Raw genomic sequence first — 20,587 nt, 5'->3', positions numbered from 1 at the left:
ATTGCTCCTGGCTCAGGGGACCCTCTGGGACACCGGGGAATCGAACCTTGGTCTGTCCTAGGCTAGTGTGTGCAAGGCAGATGCCTTATGGCTTGTGCCATTTCTCCGGACCTTACAGTTGGGTTTCTTATTACAGGGACCAAAGACAGACTTAAGTCAAAAAATGTAGGGGCCTGGGGGAGATAACATGGAGGTAAGGCATTTGCCTCTCGTGAAGGATATTGGTTCAAATCCCGCCATCCCATATGGCCCCCCAAGCCTGCCTGGAGTCTGGAGTGATTGCTGAGCGTGGAGCTGGGAGTAATCCCTGAGCGCTGCTGGGTGGGACCCAAAAACAAAAATGAAAACAAACAAATATATATATATATTTATATATATATATATATATATATATATATAAATAAATATATATATAGCATTGTCTGTACAAGGCCTTGGATCCCAGGAACACAAAAAGAAAATCTAAAATATACAAAGGGGAGGGACTGGAGAGATAGCCTGGAGCTAGGGCGTTTGCCTTTCATGCTAAAGGTCAATGGTTTGAATCCCTGTGCCTGCCAGGGGTGATTTCTGAGCATGTAGCCAGGACAGGAGGAACCCCTGAGCACTGCCGGGTATGGCTAAAAACAAACAAACAAACAAACTATATATATGTGTGTGTGTGTGTGTGTGTGTGTATATATATATATATATATATATATATATATATATGGAGAGAAAATTCAGCATAGTTGACACAGTTTTATTGTTTCATTTTATCGAAATGTGAATGAATCTGGGAGTGAGCTCAGTGGGCCAAGGGCCTCTTTTCAGTCTCTCACACTGAGCGGACCACCCCATCTTTTTGTTATCTGCCCAACTCATATATTAGTGTCTTTTTTGTCAAACTTGGTGGCACTCAGGTTTTTACTCCTGACTCTGCTCAGAAATTGCTCCTGGCAGGCTCAGAGGACCATATGGTGCGCTGGGGGTCGAACCCAGGTCCGTCCTGCTTGGCAGCGTGCAGGACAAACGCCCTACCACTGTGCTATCACTCTGGCCACACGCTTTTTCTCTCTCTATTCCTTGGGAGGCTACACACCTGCTGCTGCTCAGGGCTTGCCCCTGGCTCTGTGTTTCCACACCCAGCCTTCATCTTCCTGCTTTCCAGAGACATCAAACAAAATGTGTGCATTCTAAAATGCCTTTGACCTAATTTTAATTTTTTTCTTTTTTTGGTTTTTGGGTCACACCAGCAGCACTCAGGGGTTCCTCCTGGCTCTGGACTCAGAAATCGCTCCTGGCAGGCTCGGGGGACCATGTGGGATGCTGGGATTGGAACCACTGTCCTTCTGCACGCTAGGAAAACGCCCTACTGCTGTGCTACCTCTCTGGCCCCTGACGTTCTGATTTTTATCTTCTTTATATTCTGGGTATTTTTTGGACATTGTAAACTCTTCTGGATATTTAAACTTTGAAATCTGCTTTTTTTTAATTCAAGAAACCAGTTTTACTGTGACTATAAAGAACTAATTTTGAGGGCCAGGATGTGGGTCATTCTAAGCATATATATACACTTTGTACGAAAATCTGTGTTCCTGGGGCTGGAGAGAGAGAGCACAGTGGTAAGGCGTTTGCCTTAGGCACAGAAGGACGGTGGTTCAAATCCCGGCATCCCAGATGGTCCCCTGAGCCTGCCAAGAGCGATTTCTGAGCAGAGAGCCAGGAGGAACCCCCGAGTGCTGCTGGGTGGGACCCCCCCTAAAAAAAAAAAAAAAGAAAATTTGTGTTCCCTCTTTGGTACCTGTAAAAAAAAAAAGTTTACTGGAGTTGAAGCGATAGCACAGTGATAGCACATTTGCCTTGCTGACCCAGGACAGACGTGGGTTCGGTCCCGGGTGTCCCATATGGTCCCTCAAACCAGGAGCTATTTCTGAGCACAGACCCCTGAGTGACATCGGGTGTGGCCCCAACCGCACCCCCAAATTTACATTTACGTTTAAAAAGATTGTTTCTTTTTCCAAAGAGCCAAACAATTTATTTGACAGGTTGTTTTCTTGTTTGTGGGTTTTTGTTTTTTGTTTATTGGGCCACACCTGGCAGTGCTCAAGGTTACTTCAGGCAAGCTGAAGGACCAGATGGGATGCTAGGGATTGAACCTGGGCCAGCCACGTTCAAGACAAATGCCCTACCACTGTGCTATCTCTCTGGCATTAATTTTTGGGCACTTGACTTTATTTATTTATTTATTTTGGTTTTTGGGTCCTACCCGGCAGCACTCAGGGTCACTCCTGGCTCTATGCTCAGAAATCGCGCCTGACAGGCTCTGGGGACCCTATGGGATGCCGGGATTCGAACCACCGTCCTTCTGCATGCAAGGCAAATGCCCTACCTTCATGCTCTCTCTCCGGCCCCTCATTTCTGTATTAAACTGTATTATCCTCAGGAATTTGTGATGAGGAGTAAAGGACTCACCTTCTTTTTTTTTTTTTTTTTGGTTTTTGGGCCACACCCTGTGATGCTCAGGGGTTACTCCTGGCTATGCGCTCAGAAGTTGCTCCTGGCTTCTTGGGGGACCATATGGGACGCCGGGGGATCGAACCGTGGTCCGTCCTAGGCTAGCGCAGGCACCTTACCTCCAGCGCCACCGCCCGGCCCCAGGACTCACCTTCTTGCCTCGTAGCCATAGGCAACCATGGTGGCTGTTCTAGTATTTTTTTCAGACTTTATTTTTTAATATAAATTTTATAAATACCCCCCCCCCACACACACACACTGGACAACAATGCTCAGGAGTTATTCTTGCTTGTGCACTGAAGGTCGGCAGTGTGCAAGGTAAACAACTTCTCCACTGTACTGTCTGTCTGCCCCAAACCTTTATAGATTTTAAAGGGTATATTGCCCGAAGGGGTTTGGTCATTTTTAGAGGGTCAGAGAGAGTGTAGAGCAGGTAGGACATTTGCCTTCCATGCTGCCCCTCTGAGCTCAATTCCCAGTGTCCCAGGCAGATCCCCAAGCATTGCCAGGAGTGATTTCTGAGCGCAGAGCCAGAAGCGAGCTCTGAGCACTGTCGGGTCTGTCTCAGAACGAAACGAAACAAAAAGCAAATTGGTCCGCTTACTAAAAAATTGTGTGTGAGGGGCCCTGAGCGATTTCTGAGAGCATGGCTAGGAGTGACCCCCGAACATCACCAGGTGTAGCCCAAGAAAACAAACAAACAAAAAATCGTGTTCGATTTATCTTTGGGTTAATTGTTCTTACTAAGATAAAGAAAAACAAAAATATAGTCAGTTATTAGTGGGAGTTTAATTCTTAGACTTGCGTTGTTTCATCATTTCATCTCTTGTCTTTTTGGTATCTTTCTTGTCTCGGGGTGGTTTGGGCCCCAGCGCCTCACACGCATAAAGCCCGTGCCAAGCTGTTGAGCTGTGTCCCCGTCCCCATCCCTTGCTTTGTCCTCCCTGCGTCCAGGGACAGCCCGCAGGTGAACAGGCTGGTGCCGCTCACGGCTGGTGACGGCGAATCGTGCTTGGGAGAGGCCTGAAGCGAAGGGACCCTCGGGTCTGTGCCACCCGCCTGCTCTCCCGTGGCTTATTCGGGCGGCGTAAGCGCTGACCACTGCCCACAGACAGAGAGGGAAGACCGCGGACTCGCTCGTGTCCTTGCGGTGTCAGCCCCCTCACCGCGTGTCCACCGCTCTCTCCTTAGCTACGTGATGATGATGCCCTTCAAGCGGCAGGCCCTGGTGGAGTTCGAGAACATCGACAGCGCCAAGGAGTGCGTGACCTTCGCGGCCGAGGAGCCCTTGTACATCGCCGGCCAGCAGGCCTTCTTCAACTACTCCACCAGCAAGAGGATCACGCGGCCCGGGAACACGGACGACCCCTCGGGGGGCAACAAGGTTCTTCTGCTGTCCATCCAGAACCCCCTCTATCCCATCACTGTGGTACGTAGCCGAGGGCACCCGCTCTGGGCCGGGCATGTGGCTCCCTCGCTGGGCACGAGGGTGCGCTCCTGGCCGGACTCGGACCATGTGGGGTGCCAGGAAACGATCCCGGGTTGGCCACATTGTGATCCAAGGGCCGTACCCAGCACAGCACGTTTTATTTATTTATTTATAAACTTTTATTTTATTGATTGATTGCTTGGTTTTTGGGCCACACCCAGTGGGGGTGCTGAGGAATCGAACGGGTCCCTCCCGGGTTGGCCACTTGCAGCGCAAATACCCTACCGCTGTGCTCTCTCTGCAGCCCCATCCCAGCACGTTTTAGAACCTTTTACTGAGTGCCAGTGCTAAATTTCTGACGATTTCTGATAATAAGGAATTCACTCAACTTGTGAGAAATGCTTGACGAAATCTCATGGTAATGTGCCAACACCTGTTTTGGCATCTATAGGTGATCACATAGAAGAAAAAAGACATTATACCACTGACCTGGTCAGCAAGACTCAACTATAGTCATGGGAGTTAGAAAGGATTTTTATTTTATTTTATTTATTTATTTAGTTTTGGTTTTGGAGTCACACCCAGCAGCACTCAGGGGCTACTCCTGGCTCTATGCTCAGAAATCACCCCTGGTACGCTGGGGGACCATATGGAATGCTGGGATTGAACTGCCGACCTTCTGGTTGCAAGGCAAACGCCTTACCTCCGTGCTCTCTCTCCGGCCCGGGATTCTTCTTTTGAATTCAGGGTCACTTGCTGTTTCATGAGTGGGTGGCAAGAAATTGATTTCTGTTTTGGCCCCTCTCCCCCCGGTTGCACGGGCAGTGTTGAGGACACCTCCGTACGGTGCTCAGGAGCTAGTTCTGGCAGTGCGAGGGGGAACACAGCTGTCGCAGAGAATCGAGCTTCGGGCTCCCAGTTGCCAAGCATGTGCCGGGCCCCTTTGAGTCATCTCCTGTGCTGGGCAGAGAGACGGGAGAGACGGTGCAGGGGATAAGGCGTAGGCGGCCTGTCCCCAACACCACCCGCTTGCCCAGGTCTCGCCAGGCGCAGCCCTGGAGGCCGCTGAGCCCCACTGGGTGCTCTGAGCAGCCAACCCCCGGCACCTCAGGGCCCCGGCAGCACACGGAGCTGCTGTGGGAGGTCAGATGGTTTCTACCGAGCGGAGGTGACAGTAGGACATAGGGTAGTTCTTAAGTGCCATTAGAGATCCTTCCTGTCTCTAGAACATTAGCAGACATGTAGTGGACGCTATTAATAAATTCCTGGGGCCAGGCGGTGGCGCTAGAGGTAAGGTGCCTTGCCTTGCCTGCGCTAGCCTTGGGCGGACCGCGGTTCGATCCCCCGGTGTCCCATATGGTCCCCCAAGCCAGGAGCAACTTCTGAGCACATAGCCAGGAGTAACCCCTGAGCGTCACAGGTGTGGCCCAAAAACAAACAAAAAAACCCCACAAAAATAAATAAATAAATATATTCCTAGTATCTGCTGTTTTGGAGAAGAAACCAATCGGCACACGCATTCTCTTTCTCCTTGCATTGTAAGAACCAAGATTCCCACTCTAACTCCAGGCTAAGGAACTCTAGACTAAGACAAGCCCAAACTGTAGTCCAGTGGACTTTTCCACTCCTGGCTGAAGGCAGAGAGAGAGAGAGTTAACTCGGAGATAAAACCAGGGGCCGGAGAGATAGCACGGAAGTCAGGCATTGCCTGGCATTCAGGAGGATGGTGGTTCGAATCCCGGCATCCCATAGGGTCCCCCGAGCCTGCCAGAAGTGATTTCTGAGTGTAGAGCCAGGAGGAACCCCTGAGTGCTGCTGGGTATGACCCAAAACCAAAAACCAAAAAAAAAAAAAAAAAGAGAGAGTGAGAAATAAAACCAAAATTAGTGCACTCCTGGAATCTAGGGACTAGGGTTTGAGTGAGCTCAGAAAAAGGCTCCCTTGAGCACCAAAGTTGGAATCAGAATATCCCTAGAGGGGCCGGAGAGAGAGCATGGAGGTAGGGCGTTTGCCTTGCAAGCAGAAGGATGGTGGTTTGAACCCCAGCATCCATCTGGTCTCCCGAGCCTGCCAGAAGCGATTTCTGAGCCTAGAGCCAGGAGGAACCCCTGAGCACTGCCGGGTGGGACCCAAAAACAAAAGCAAAACAAAACAGAAAGAATAGCCTTTGATGACCAAGATTTGAGTCATAGTATCCCTAGACAACCAAAGTGGAGCCAGAAGATTCATTGAGACATCTCTACCATGAAATGATCATCCTGTTCATATTCTGTTCATGCTTGTGATTTCTACCTAAATTGTTTGAAGACTGGACTCGGGGTCCTTGTCTAGACTCCCCCAGTGGGACGAGGCTCGGACCTCGGTTGACCAAATAAACTCCCTTTGCACCCCACCCCGCATTACTGGAGGTGGTCTTTGACTCTCGGCGCCGGGTGTCAACTCGAACCCTCACAGTGTGTGTTCAAGGATTTGGGAGGGGGCAACCCCAGCCTGGCGCTCAGAGACCCTGAGGTCTTGTGTTGGGGTGGGACCCGGGGTTCTGTATGCACAGCCGGTCAGTCCTTTGTGTGAACTCGCCAGGAGCCCCTCGAGAAGTTTCCTGAGGGGCTGGAGCAACAGTACGGCAGGGAGGGCGTTTGCCTGGCACGCAGTCGACTCGGGTTCCATCTCCGACTCGCAGACTGTCTCCCGCGCCCCACCCGGAACGACCCCTGAGCACAACAGGACGCATTCCTTTTCTGGTGTTGTTTCCCAGCCACAGCCAGCAGTGCTTCGGGCCTACCCCGTCCTGACCGTGCTCAGGAATCGTTCCTGGGAGGGATCTGGGGATCAAAGCCCGGCTGGCCATTTGCAAGGCCCCCCAAAATTTATGCGTTTGATGAAATATGTGACAGCGGTTTTCAAATGTTTCAGGACAGGAGCCTGTGTGTTTGTAAATATATATATAGCACAGGGAAGGCTAAAACTAGATGCATTCTCGGGAAGCCATTTCTAACGTTAGTTGGGTTTTCAGCAAAAGGAGTGCCTTGCTTTCATATTTTTCTAAATATGAATATTCTTTCCTTTTTAGGATGTTTTATATACCGTTTGCAACCCTGTGGGAAAAGTGCAACGCATTGTCATATTCAAGAGAAACGGGATACAAGCAATGGTCGAATATCCTTCATTTGTGACTTGTTTCATAGGCATCCGCTGTTCCTGCTTGGTCGTCTCTAGACAAGTGATACGTTTTACCCCTTTCCACCCCAAATCTATTGGATTTAGGGTTATCCAAAAGAAAGCATAGTACCAACAAAAGTTCCTTATGTATGGTAAGATTACGAGCTGCTGTCTAACAGTCCAGGGCTTCACCTTAGATTTTGGTTTTGTTTTTTCGTTTGTTTGTTTTTTTGGGCCACACTCGGCAACACTCTGGGGTTACTCCTGGCTATGCGCTCGGAAATCGCTCCTGGCTTGGGGGACCATATGGGATGCTGGGGATCGAACTGCAGTCCATCTTAGACTAGCGCTTGCAAGGCAGGTGCCTTACCTCTAGCGCCACCACTCCGGCCCCTTCACTTTAGATTTTAGTGCATTTTTTAAAATGCTTTTTGTTTCTTTTGTCCCTTACCTGGTGAGGTATCCACTGCTGAGGGATCCACATATATGGTACCAGGAACTGAACTCGGTTATATGCAAGACAGCACCTTAATCCCTATATTCTCTGTTTTATTCTTTTAAAAATCTTTTTTGGGGGGTTCACCACTGGTGGTTACAGCTACTCCTAACTCTGTACTTTGGGGTCAGTTCAGTGGTCACTCTATGCTGGAGGATTTTTTTTTTTTTTTGGTTTTTGGGCCACACCCATTTGACGCTCAGGGGTTACTCCTGGCTATGTGCTCAGAAATCGCCCCTGGCTTGGGGGGACCATATGGGACGCCGGGGGATCGAACCGCGGTCCTTCCTTGGCTAGCGCTTGCAAGGCAGACACCTTACCTCCAGCGCCACCTACCCGGCCCCTATGCTGGAGGATTTGTGCTCAGTCTTGGAGCCATCTCCTTGGCTCTATCTTTACTTTTGTTTTGGTTTTGGCCCACACTCAGGGGCCACTCCTGGCTCTGGGTTCAGAAATCACTCCTGGCAGGCTGGGGGGAGACACCATATGGGGTGCCAGGGATTGAACCTGGGTCTGTTCGGAGGCCGGCAGCGTGCAAAGCCAATGCCGTACTGCTGTGCTATCACTGGGCCTCTTTTTTTTTTTTTTTTTGGTTTTTGGGTCACACCCGGCAGCGCTCAGGGGTTCCTCCTGGCTTCATGCTGAGAAATCGCTCCTGGTAGGCACAGAGGACCATATGGGATGCCATATGGGATTCGAACCACAGTCCTTCTGCATGCAAGGCAAACACCTTACCCTCCATGCTATCTCTCCGGCCCCTTGGCCTCTACTTTTAAAAAATTCGTAAAATGGGGCACTCCTGCTTCTCCGCTGATGAGAGCTGACAGTTCAGTGCTCTGGGACCATCAGGGCTTCCTTTTGTCGGACAGGACCCGTGTCTGTCCCTGACCAGCTCTGTCTGGAGCTCACAGACTGAACTCTCACTGGAGCTCTCTTCCTCCCCCCGTTTTTTTTGTTTTTGTTTTTGGGTCCCACCCGGCAGCGCTCAGAGGTTCTCTCCTGGTTCTATGCTCAGAAATCGCTCCTGGCAGGCTCGGGGGACCCTATGGGATGCCGGGATTCGAACCACCATCCTTCTGTGTGCGAGGCAGATGCCTTGCCTTACCTCCATGCTATCTCTCTGGCCTAGGGGACTTAAGTTCTGATCTGCATTTCTTTCCTTAGAGTTCGGTTGAATGCTGATCACATACTTTAAGTGGGGTTGGTCTCCTTAACAGAACTTATGTTTGAATCCATCCTTTGCGCCCAGAAAGCTAAAGCGGCACTCAACGGAGCGGACATCTATGCTGGGTGCTGCACGCTGAAGATCGAATATGCCAGGGTAAATATTGCATGCTTTTGTTGTTGTTTTTTGTTTTGTTTTGTTTTGTTTTTTGTTTCTTGGGCCACACCCAGTGACGCTCAGGGGTTACTCCTGGCTTTGCACTCAGGAATCGCTCCTGGCTTGGGGGACCCTATGGGACGCTGGGGGGGTCGAACCACCGTCTGTCCTAGGCTAGCGTGTGCAAGGCAATTGCCCTACTGATTGTGCTACTGCCCCGGCCTCTCATACTTTTTTTTTAACTTTTATTTATTGATTGATTGCTTTTTGGGCCACATCCAGAGGCGCTCAGGGGTCAGTCCTGGCTCAGCACTCAGAAGTCACCCCTGACAGGCTGGGGGTCCATGTGGGCTGCCAGGAATCGAACTGGGCCCCTCCCGGGTCGGCCGCATGCAAGGCAAACAGCCGACCACGGTAACGTCTCTCCAGCCCAACAGTCCTGCTTCGGACGTGGCGTCTAAGCTCGCTTTCTTTCCAATCTCCGCAGCCAACGCGTCTCAACGTGATCAGGAACGACAACGACAGCTGGGACTACACCAAGCCGTACCTGAGCAGGCGAGGTAAGTCCCCCGCACTTACGCGTGAGCACGCACTTCCTAAGGCTGCCGATAAACCTCGAACCCGCAGGTAGATTCCTTTTTCCCGAGAGGAGCTAGTCGGTTCCGATGAGAACCCGGTGTGCGGTGAATGCCGCGCTGGAACACGGCCCGGTCCTTAGTGCCCCCTCCTGGCCCGCGCTGAGCTCTGTCCGTTAGTTCCGCGAGGCGCCCCCCAGGCAGGCACCCCGCAGTTCCAGGACTCGCACTCTCCAGGCATGTCCCCCTCTGGAGGGGAGGACAGCGACTCCGAGTGCCCCCTACCAACTTCAGACCCGCACACTGCTCCTCTCTGGGAAGGACTTGGCCCCACGCCGGACCAGGCAGGCAGAAGGCAGGACTGACCACACGGCAGGACTCCGCAGGCTGACTCTACACTTCCTCACGCACCACCACATCGGCACCAGCAGAGCCCTCTGAAAACGCAGACTCGCAACTCAGCTTGACTGCATTCTGCATGCAACATCACCCCCTCTTCCCGGCGGCACGCGCGCCAGGACACGCCGTGGCCGTTCATTCAAGTTGTCTGTGTCTCTCGGCCCGATGGCCCGGCAGCGCGCAGTGTTAGGACTTGAGACTTTCCTAGACTTGGCTAACTAAAGCTCCGATGTTGTCACATCTCAGACGAGCCCTTTCCTGTGCCGCTTTGCAGCCCAGATGCCAGTTGTCGATGGGCGACAGAAAGACCGGCCAAAGGCCACTTTCTCCTCAGGTCTTGGTGCAGCTGCTTGATATGAAAGGGCTAGAAAATATTAATAAATAAATCAAATGAAGGGGTTAGAAAGGTGCTGGCTCGCTGCACTCGACATTTTTCGCCCCCTCACCCCTGAATTGTGGACACTGAGCATAATGATATGAAAAAATGATGCATTTTATGTGAAAGATGATTGGGGGGGGGTCTGGTTTGATTTTTGTTAAGTGGGTATTTATATATTTATAAGTTGTCACTTTGTGTAAACCAAAGCCACCACTCATGTTCATTTGTGTAACTCGACACTTTGGCCTTTCCAATGAGGTGCAAGTTGCATGTCTGTTCCAGGTAGACCATGAGTCATAAATCTCAAGGTGCAGAGCCGAGTGAGAGGATAGAGGGGAAGGGCGCTTGTCCTGCACGCGACCTACCCAGGTTTGATCCCCGGCATCCCCGGAGGGTCCCCTGCGCACCTCCAGGTGTGACCCCAGACCAAAACAAACCAAAAAAAAAAAAATGAGATAAATCTGAAGATGAAAGCATTTGTTAAAAACGCGCTTTCACTTATAAATGCTGGATCTCTTGAGCATAGAAATCTGACTTTCAAAATCGCTCAACTGAGGGGCCGGAGAGATAGCGTGGAGGTAGGGCGTTTGCCTTGCATGCAGAAGGTCGGTGGTTCGAATCACGGCACCCCTATGATCCCCCGAGCCTGCCAGGAGCGATTTCTGAGCCTAGAGCCAGGAGGAACCCCTGAGCGCTGCCGGGTGTGACCCAAAAACCAAAAAAAAAAAAAAAAAAATTTGCTCAACTGACTGTGGCAATTCTGGAATAGAAATGAAAAATGTGCATCTTGTAAAAACAAGGGGGCTGCGGTATTGGCGACATCTTCCCTACGGTGTATAGTTTGAGTGACTTGTTGGAGACACCAAGATGAGGGAGTCTGTAAGCGTTTCGGGGAGGAGGGCATGCAGCCCGACTGACTCTCCTGGGCAGTGCAGGGTCCATAGCACAAAGCAGAGGTGGCAGAATGGCCCTGCAGTTCATGTATTTGGGACTCGGGGTGTGTGTTTGGCCCCTGTCTCAATTCTCAGGGAATCGCCTTGCCTTTTTGCATGGAGGTCGCACGCAGGTTTGTTTTGTAACGTAACTGGCTGACGCCCTCCTCCCCGTTTTTTAACCTCCTCACGGAAGTCTACCCAATGTAGGCTTGATCCGGTTGAATTCAGAGTTGGAATCACGAGGCCTTGGCACTCACACAAGAGGAAAAGTGGTTGATGAGAAACCTCTCGCTTCTGTCAAAGCGTGGCAGGCTATGGGACACTCAGGTGTTTTGTTGTTTTTTTCTGGAAGTTTAAGTAGGGTATTTTGGTTTGTTTATTAATAGCATTTGCTTTTTGAAAAGGTCTAAAGTTTAGAGAAAGCCTCCTGGGGTAGTTTTTATACAAGGATTGCAGTAGCAAAGCTTAGAAATAGGTAAGCTAGAGTTTGGAGCAGCAAAATGGAATTACGGAAAGGAAAGTAGAACTTGATGGTTGTTAAAAGTTTGCAAGGAGAAAGAATTCTTGTTTTCTTTTCTTTTTCTTTTTTTAACAGATATTTGGTAAGGCTAGCAGTTTATGTTTTAGTTTATGTCATCATTTCAGCTCATTAAGTTGCTACCGAGAAAGAACCCATTTATAAATACAAGGTCGATTTTAAACGGTCCTTTTCAGCTCAGATTACATATTAGCACAAAGAATTCTTAGCCTGGATTCCAGAAGCATGGATCCCTTCAGAAGCAGTAAGCAACACTTACGGTGTCAGTGCTGTGGGGCGGAGGGGGTCCATCCGCAGCTCCTCTCAGAGTTTTGCTGAGTCCATGAAGCGTTCCAAATCTCTATTTGGGCCTCCTGTGTTCCGTGTTTGACTCTTGGACACATCTGAATTGCATGTGACTTTGGAATAGATATTGCTTCCCTTAAGTGGTGAGCCCCGAGGGACTTGGCAGGCATCTACTTTGATATCTTCATTTTATGAGTGAAGGTGGTTTTCATGACTGCGGTAAAGCAGTGGTTAAGATGGAGTCACTAGATTCGTCATCTGTAGTGAGCTGTAACTGTCAAACTCTGCCGTTGTGTTCATGAGCCGCCGTCGTGGTGGTTCCTCGAGATGTCCTGACCAGAGCAAGGGGATTCAGTTTAGTATTGGTGGCATGTCGATAGGAATTCCAGCATAATGGACTAGTAGATGGTTCGGTTCCGGGTCGGTGAGCTGTAAACCCTCGGCCCTGGGGACCTACCTGGTCATGGAAGGAAGAGATGGGGGCGGTTTGCCTGGAGAAGAAATGACGGTGGGGATAGGCAGAGGGTCGGTCCTTGTGACGTAAGCAGGAGAGAAAGACAAAAAGTTGTGAGTCTGGATAAAGAATCTAGTTTTTGTGCCATCAGCATGCTATTCTCACGATTTAGGATTCACTGAAAATATGAAGGGAAAGCAGCGAATGCCCATCTGGGTGCCGCGCTTCTCAGGGCAGTCTGGAATGGATCCAGTGGCGGGTGGTGGGGGTGGGGGTGTCTCTCTGTGTACTGAGAACCTAGTTTCCGTCCAGCGCTAGGAGGACGGGGAGCAGGTCATCAGAGTCCTACGCCTCTTGGCGGAAGTGAAAACCTCAAGAGCATTTCTCATCTCCCATAAACCTCACTTGTTTGTCCGAGTGTCTTCTACGGTGTCCTTGGACCTGGGCCTCAGACATGCAAGGCAAGCGCTCTAGATCCCAAAGTCTCTCTCGTTGAATTCCCAGAGGTCAAAACGACAGTATGTAATCTTCAATACTCGACCAAAAATTTGGACATGATTTGATTATCTTTCTGAAGTAGAATCCAAAAATGTTTAAATTCTTTTTTTTTTTTTTTTCTAAACAAGTACCTTTTTTTACTGACGTTGATAAATTTGGGCAAATTGGCACGCCTTTTCTCGAAAGTGGAGTTGGAATCCAAAGAGAGTCAGTCCTCGAGCCAATAACGTAGCCCCCTTGTTTCCCCCCTCTCTCGGCCTACCTAAGCTGGGGGGCAGGCCTCAGAGCCCTGCCCGGTGATCGACCCATCGCGCCAGGTGACCCCGGGCCAGTGACGCGCGCGTTTCCAGCTCTCAATCTGGGGTTTGTAAATATGTGAATGCTCGTACAAATGCTCTGTGTTTACTGATTGTGAAACCATGTAATACAGGTTGTTGTTGGCTTATGCTGAACTTCTTGAAAGAAGCCCACTTTGAAAATGTGTTGCTGTTGAAGCTAATAGTATGACTCAGGTACTGTCTCTCCAAAGTACTGCATTAACGCTCGCTTTAAAGACATGTATTGGTAAAAAACAAAAACAAAAACAACACCCAAAGACTTCTGTACAGTGTCAAGCCCCCCTGGCATTGTGAACGCTCCCTTTCCGCAAAGTATCCCTCCTTTCCTTAAGTCCGAAAGTGTTTGTGTTTGCCACTTGCCAAAGAAAGATCTTTGCGAGTTAAGCGGAACCTGTTAGAAAGCACCTACCTAACCTTTCCGGTGTTTGCACTTAAGTCGGATACGAATGGCTGTTTAAAGTGAACCTGGAACCATCTTCCTTTTTACGAACTGTCACGGATGTTTGGAATGGGTGTTTCCCACGGGAGAGCTGCGAAGGGCTCGGGTCGCACCGTTAAAACCGTCTTTCTACTTTTGTGTCAGATAGAGGAAAGGGTCGCCAGAGACAAGCCATCCTGGGAGAGCATCCTTCTTCGTTTAGACACGATGGCTATGGTAAGTCTCTCCGGGCCGCGGAGGAGGGAGTCCCAGGGACTCCGAGCTTCCTTGCGCTTTGGTGACGCTCCGCACCCTCTTCTCTCCCCTCCCGCCCCCCGCTTGCCTGACTTGCCTGGATGGAATTAACCTCCCAAAATTCATTACTCAGGAGTTGTCCAAACCCTTTGTTTATTATAAAGTCTGTGTGGCAGATAAGTCGTTGATAAAGGAGAGCTCCCAGTTGCTCTTTGGACATTTTTGGCCGTTAGATTTTTAGTTTGGTTTGGCTTTGAATCATAGTTCTGGGCTGTTCTTTCAGAGGACCAAAGAGCATCGTTGCTTAGTCAGTGTGTTTTCTTGAATCCTAGCAACAATGGAAGTTTGCGTGATGAAGGCAGAGAGAGAGGGTGAGGTGACTGGAAAGGAGGCGTTTTTCTGGTTAGACCCTTAATTCTTTTCGTTCTGTAGTTGGTATTTTGGTCTTGGTTAAATCTGTACTCATTACTTCTTTTTTCAGAACTTGATAGTTTTGATGTTTTTATGTTGTTGAGTTACGTAGGATAATAATTTTCCCCCCGGAAAATAGAATCGGTTTCAGACTATGATTGTCCTTGTAAGTAAACATTGAGGATTGCTATTGACAGTCCTTTCACTGGTTCAAAATACTGTGTTCAAGATCTCAGGGCAGTTTATACGGCAGAGGAGGATAAAGCAGCCTCTGTCCCTCAGGACAATGAAGCACTGAGGAGCGAGTCTTGGGTCGCTCAGTGAGTGTGTTACTTGGTCGTTTGACGGAGAACAGGCAGTTGTCTGGGTGAGTTCTGAGCCAGCTGTCAGGGAACACCCAGGGGCCCACCATGCCCCTTCCCTTCCTGGAGAGCTTCGGAGGAAGGAGCCTGGCAGGTGGCGAGTTGAGTTGCGCCCTGGCAGCTGCTCATGGCTGAGACGGATCGGCTGCTCCAGGGCTCAGAGCACCCGGGAAAGGATGAGTGAAGGGCGAAGGGTACTGGCGGTGTTGACAGACTGTGTTCTCCGCATGGGTCGTCAAGGTGGCCTTGCTTGAAAAGAGGACATTGCATCTTGAAAAAAATGTTCTATTCCCTAGGAGAGCTTTGAAGCGTCAAATGGCTGTTGTGGAATTCTTTGTCAGTTTCTTGCCACACGTGTGTGTGTGTGTGTGTGTGTGTGTGTGTGTGTGTGTGTGTGTGTGTGTGTGTGTGTGTTCTGTGTGTGTGTGTTCTGTGTGTGCCACTGGGGGCAGCTGATTCTGTTTAGTCCCTTGAATCCTGTATGGTTCCCCAGGCCTTCCAGGAGCACAGAGCCAGGAGTCAGCCCCGAATGCTGCTGTGGCCCCAAAACAAGCAAACGCAAGCTAACGTGGGAGCCAGAGAGATAGTAGAGCGGAGGGGAGGGTGCTTGCCTTGCATGCAGCTGACTCGGGTTCAATCCCCAGCAATCCGTATTGCCCCCTGAGCACCTCCAGGCATGATTCCTGGAACTCAGAGCCAGGAGTATCCCCCGAACGCTGCCAGTGTGACCCCAAACAAACAAGAACTAGGAATGGTCAGCCTTCCGCCTGGGGGTGCGGACTGTAGGGTCATATTAATGCCCACAGGTTATGTTTGAATGTCACATATTTTGAGTTTTCCTCGGACTCATATCGAACGAGCCAATCAAGTTTTATCTTCCTGTTTTCGATCATTTTTCCAGGCTCCCACGGCCCATTGCTGCCTTTGCCCAGCCGCTACAGAATGGGCTCCCGAGATACCCCTGAACTTGTGGCGTACCCGCTGCCGCAGGCCTCTTCCTCGTACATGCACGGAGGGAACCCCTCGGGCTCCGTGGTGATGGTCAGCGGCCTGCATCCCTTGAAGATGAACTGCTCGAGGGTCTTCAACCTATTCTGCTTGTACGGAAATATTGAAAAGGTACATTGTGTCGGCCAGCGGTTCCTTTTTCCCTCTCCGTGCAGTGCTTGGGAGACGATATAGGGCGCCTGCCCGTGAGTAAACCCAGCTTGGCTGCGTGCAAAACAAATGCCCTTCCTGGTGTGCCATTGCACCGGCCCCTTCCGTTGATTTATTTTGCTGGGCTCTATAGCAGAAAGTGCTATAACAATGGGCAGGAGCGGTGGCACAAGCAGTAGGGCGTTTGCTTGGCACGTGCCAACCTAAGACAGACCTTGGTTCGATCCCTTGGCATCCCATAGGGTCCCCCAGGCCAGGAGCGATTTCTGAGCGCATAGCCAGGAGGACCCTTTAAGCGTCACTGGGTGTGGCCCCAAAACAAAAACAAACAAGAAAAGAAAATGCTGTAAAAAGCCCACTAACCCACTATTAGGGGTTGAAACAATAGTACCTCAGGGAGGGCCCTTTCTTTCCTCGTATGTGGCTGGCCTGGGTTCCCCATTTGGTTCCGGAGCACTGCTAGGAGTGACTCTTGAGTGCAGAGCTGGGAGTACGCCCTGAGCACTGCCAGGTGCGGCCCTAAAACCCAACAAAAGATTGAAGGGCCACAAATAAAAAGTGGCTTCGCCCACGTTGACTGTTGGGGCCAACTTGGCTGATCCGGCTGCTTAGCGAGGGCCCCCCCCGCCCGCCTCCCCCTCTCCGTGTTGTGTGTCTCCCTCTCGGCACTGGGTGCTCCGCCAGTCCGGCAGGACGGTCTTTCTTGGGTGGAGGCTCTTAGAACATACCAGAAGCGTGATGTTTGTCGGATGAAGACCTACGACGAGCCCCGCCAGATCCTGCCGCCACCTCTAGCTCCGAGAAGAGACGCGAGTCGCACCAGCAGTCAGGGTCGGCCGGTGCGGTCGGCCACGTTCACTCAGCCAGGCTGCCTCTGTCTGCAGGTGAAGTTCATGAAGACCATTCCCGGGACGGCGCTGGTGGAGATGGGCGACGAGTATGCCGTGGAAAGAGCCGTCGCGCACCTCAACAACGTCAAGTTGTTTGGGAAAAGGCTCAACGTCTGGTAATTCCCTCACGTGTGGGCTTCGCGTTGATGGCGAAGTTGCAGGAACTCTGAGCGTCAGCGCCACGAGGAACGAGTCGACGTTAATTCATCCAGTTGAATGTTGTGGCGCAGTGAGGTTATCTGGAATGAGCAGCCGTGGGGGTGCTGTCTTCAAATTAAGAGTAGTCTTAAAATTTTGCAGCTTGGGACCAGGGCCATAGAAGAGCTTAGCTTGCAGGCGACGGGCCCAGGTTCAGTTCTCACACCCTCGATCAGGGTCTCAAACTCAATTGACCTGGGGGCCGCAGGAGGCAAAGTCGGGGTGACCCTTGAGTGCAAAGTCAGTAGTAAGCCTTGAACATTGGGGGATGTGACCCAGACAACTAAAACAAAACAAAACAAAAGATTCCTCTAGGGCAGGGGCACAAAATGTTGTACGGGCCACGAGTTTGAGACCCCTGCCCTAGATGGTCCCTCAAGCTCACCACGATTAAGCCCTGAGGCCCTTCCCCTTATTAGATAACCTAGGTTTTGCTTATCTGTACCTCATTTTAAGTTTCTTGATAATGAATTATAAGGTTTTATTTAAATTTACCCAGTATGGGGCCAGAGTGGTGGCGCTAGAGGTAAGGCGTCTGCCTTGCAAGTGCTCAAGTGCTAGCCTAGGGTGGACCTTGGTCCGTGGTTCGATTCCCAGCATCTCGTTTGGTCCGCCCAAGCCAGGAACGATTTCTGAGCGCACAGCCTGAGCATCACCGGGTGTGGCCCAAAAAACGAAACAAACAAAATAATTCGAGCAAAACGTCTTAACGTTTTGAGACTCTCTGTGGCTTTTTGCTAACAGTCCGCACTTTGCTGTTCCGCCCTGTAGCGTGTCTAAGCAGCATTCGGTGGTTCCAAGTCAGATATTCGAACTGGAGGACGGGACGAGCAGCTACAAGGATTTCGCGATGAGCAAAAACAACCGCTTTACCAGCGCCGGCCAGGCGTCCAAGAACATCATCCAGCCACCCTCGTGTGTGCTGCACTATTACAACGTCCCCCTGTGCGTCACCGAAGAGACCTTCACCAAGGTAGGGCTGGAGGGCCAGACGTCTGCTGTACCTTGGCTTTGGGTCGGACGTTGGGATTTACTCGCTACCACTTACTCTTGTTTATTGTTTTCCATAGTTTTGGTTTCCCTTCTCCCTTGGTTCCTTTCCGTTGGCTGTGTTTCCACTTTGTGAGTTTGAATTAAAACGAAGATGTTTATTCTGCATGCAGGAAAAACATTTCAAGTACCATAACTTATGGTACTATTCCTGGTAGGATTTCATAGGCAAAAAAAAATTATTGTGTTCTGAACTGACGAAGCATTTAGAAGCGTTGGTTTTATTTAGGGACTGGAGAGATGGCACAGCGGAAAGGGTACTTATCTTTCAGGTGGCTGACCCATGTGTGACTCCCAGCGCCCCAGAAAGTCCCTTCATCCGCCAGGAGTGGTTCCTGAGTGCGGAGCCTGGAGTAACCCTGAGCACTGCTGGGTGTGGTCCAGAAAGCGAAGAGATAATGCATTGGCATTTTGAAGCTTAACTCTGTCTGTCCTGTGTATTAAGACAAGTCTGGCCATCTCCAAGCGTGTGATTTCGGTTACAATGCTGGAGTTTTATAGTTATGGGTTTATTAAACTATTACAATTTCATTTTGTTTTGGGGCCTTGCCTCGTGTGGTGTTGGGGGGCTGTTCCTGGCTTGTTGTTGGGGGGGGGCCTTCCTGCACTCGAGGACATCCAGCCCTCTCCTGTTTTTTGGGGGGTTTTTTGTTTTTTGTTTTTTGGCTCAGACCCGGCAGTGCTCAGGGGTTCCTCCTGGCTCTGCACTCAGAAATCGCTCCTGGCAGGCTCGGGGGACCACATGGGATGTTGGGATTCGAACCAATGACCTTCTGCATGCAAGGCAAACACCCCTCCTCTACACTATCTCTCCACCCCCCACCCACCCTTTTTGGGGCCCTCTCCAGTTCTTGACGGTCTCTGCTCTCGCTGGTTTCCTTCCCCGGATATATACCTAAGGAGAGCTGTGACCACCCACTCGTGCCCCACTCAAAACTTGAGCATGGCTGCGAGGGTCCTTTCCCCGACGAGGCGGGGTTCTAACGGGCTTTGACGTCTCTCTGGCAGTTGTGCAACGACCACGAGGTTCTCACCTTCATCAAGTACAAGGTGTTCGACGTGAAACGTAAGTGGGCTCGCTCTCGTGGGAATGTCTGTTGCCTGGGTAATTGATCCAAGCGCAGCTAATAACCGGCTTCTCTTTGCTTCAGCTTCTGCCAAGACACTCTCTGGGCTCCTGGAGTGGGAATGCAAGACCGATGCGGTGGAGGCCCTGACGGCGCTTAATCACTACCAGATACGGGTTCCGAGTAAGTCAGGCGGGCCCCACCTGGGTTTGGGTCTGAATCCAGAAAAGCACGAAGGGAGGAGGCAGATAGTCTTACCGCCAGCCTAATGTTGTTGGGGTTTTTAAAAATTGTATTGACTGGGCCGGAGAAATAGCACAGCGGTGTTTGCCTTGCAAGCAGCCGATCCAGGACCAAAGGTGGTTGGTTCGAATCCCGGTGTCCCATATGGTCCCCCGTGCCTGCCAGGAGTTATTTCTGAGCAGACAGCCAGGAGGAACCCCTGAGCAACGCCGGGTGTGGCCCAAAAACAAAACAACAAAAAATTGTATTGATTGATTGGGGCCGGTGAGGTGGCGCTCGAGGTAAGGTGTCTGCCTTGCCAGCGCTAGCCTAGGATGGACCGCAGTTTGATCCCCCGGCAGCCCACATGGTCCCCCAAGCCAGGAGCAACTTCTGAGCGAAAAGCCAGGAGTAACCCCTGAGCATCACTGGGTGTGGCCCAAAAAGAAAACAAAACAAAACAAAATTTTATTGATTGATGGATTGGTGTTTGGACCACACTCAGCGATGCACTCAGGAATTGAATCGTGACCCTCCCGGGTCGGCCGAATGCAGGGCAAACGCCCTGCTGCTGTGCTATCTCTCCGGCCCCTGGCCTAATGTTTGTATTAATAATCTCTGCCACCTGAGGAGCATGCTTCAAGTAGCAACAAACCTCAGGGTTTGTTGACTGCAAATAGTGTGGAGGTTTTGGCCAGGTCCCAGTGACGCTATGGTCTGGTCTGCAATCTGTCAGTCAGTCAGTCAGTCAGGTCTGACTGGGCCAGGAAATCCGAGCCCATTCTCGGTGGTGTCTGCAGCCTGATGAAGCCGTCCTGGGTATTTTCCTTTCTCTGTCTTCTCTTTTCGGAAAGAAAAGAGAGTTCTCCTGTGAGGTCGCAGGCACCAGCTTCCTTGGGCACATTGCCAGGCAACTTCCGGTGGGCCCCACGAGGAATCGGGGCCCGTGGAGATGGCATCGGAAGTGGCGTATGAGCAACTTGTCGGTAGAGTTGAGGGAGAACAGAATTATGGAGTTTTTGGTCAGTTTTTGAAAGGCCGCCCCTGGTGGTGCTCAGGGGCTACTCAACGCTTCTGCACTCAGGAGTCACTCCTGGTGGCTTCGGTTCACCAGATGGGGTGCTGGGGCTTGAACCTAGGTTGGCTGCATGCAAAGCAAACACCCTATCGCGGCACTTGGCTTTCAGCCCCAACATCAGCCATCAGGAGAGCACAAACGTCCTTTTGGTCGGGGCAGGGCCCTCCCTGTGGTGC

The 20,587-nt window shown here is 50.8% G+C and overlaps 2 protein-coding genes across 2 annotated transcripts in view; both read left to right on the top strand.

Annotated features, from left to right (window-relative positions):
- The window catches only part of HNRNPLL (heterogeneous nuclear ribonucleoprotein L like), a 37,634-nt gene that overhangs the window by 12,949 nt on the left and 4,098 nt on the right, over positions 1 to 20,587 (top strand). The window contains 10 exon segments of the mRNA XM_049784299.1: positions 3,688 to 3,925; positions 6,996 to 7,101; positions 8,798 to 8,901; positions 9,389 to 9,461; positions 13,886 to 13,957; positions 15,650 to 15,867; positions 16,791 to 16,912; positions 17,766 to 17,967; positions 19,053 to 19,110; positions 19,196 to 19,294. Of these exon segments, the coding sequence (XP_049640256.1) occupies positions 3,688 to 3,925; positions 6,996 to 7,101; positions 8,798 to 8,901; positions 9,389 to 9,461; positions 13,886 to 13,957; positions 15,650 to 15,867; positions 16,791 to 16,912; positions 17,766 to 17,967; positions 19,053 to 19,110; positions 19,196 to 19,294 (1,292 nt within the window).
- The window catches only part of ATL2 (atlastin GTPase 2), an 86,864-nt gene continuing 84,264 nt past the window's right edge, over positions 17,988 to 20,587 (top strand). The window contains exon 1 of the mRNA XM_049784256.1: positions 17,988 to 17,994. The gene's annotated coding sequence lies outside the window, so the exon portion shown is untranslated. The remainder of the gene's footprint in view (positions 17,995 to 20,587) is intronic.

This window comes from Suncus etruscus, chromosome 12 (genome assembly GCF_024139225.1).
Source record: "Suncus etruscus isolate mSunEtr1 chromosome 12, mSunEtr1.pri.cur, whole genome shotgun sequence".
Classification (NCBI taxonomy): Eukaryota; Metazoa; Chordata; class Mammalia; order Eulipotyphla; family Soricidae; genus Suncus; species Suncus etruscus.
Note: the sequence above shows the minus strand (reverse complement) of the source record. Positions and strands in the feature narration are given on the sequence as shown.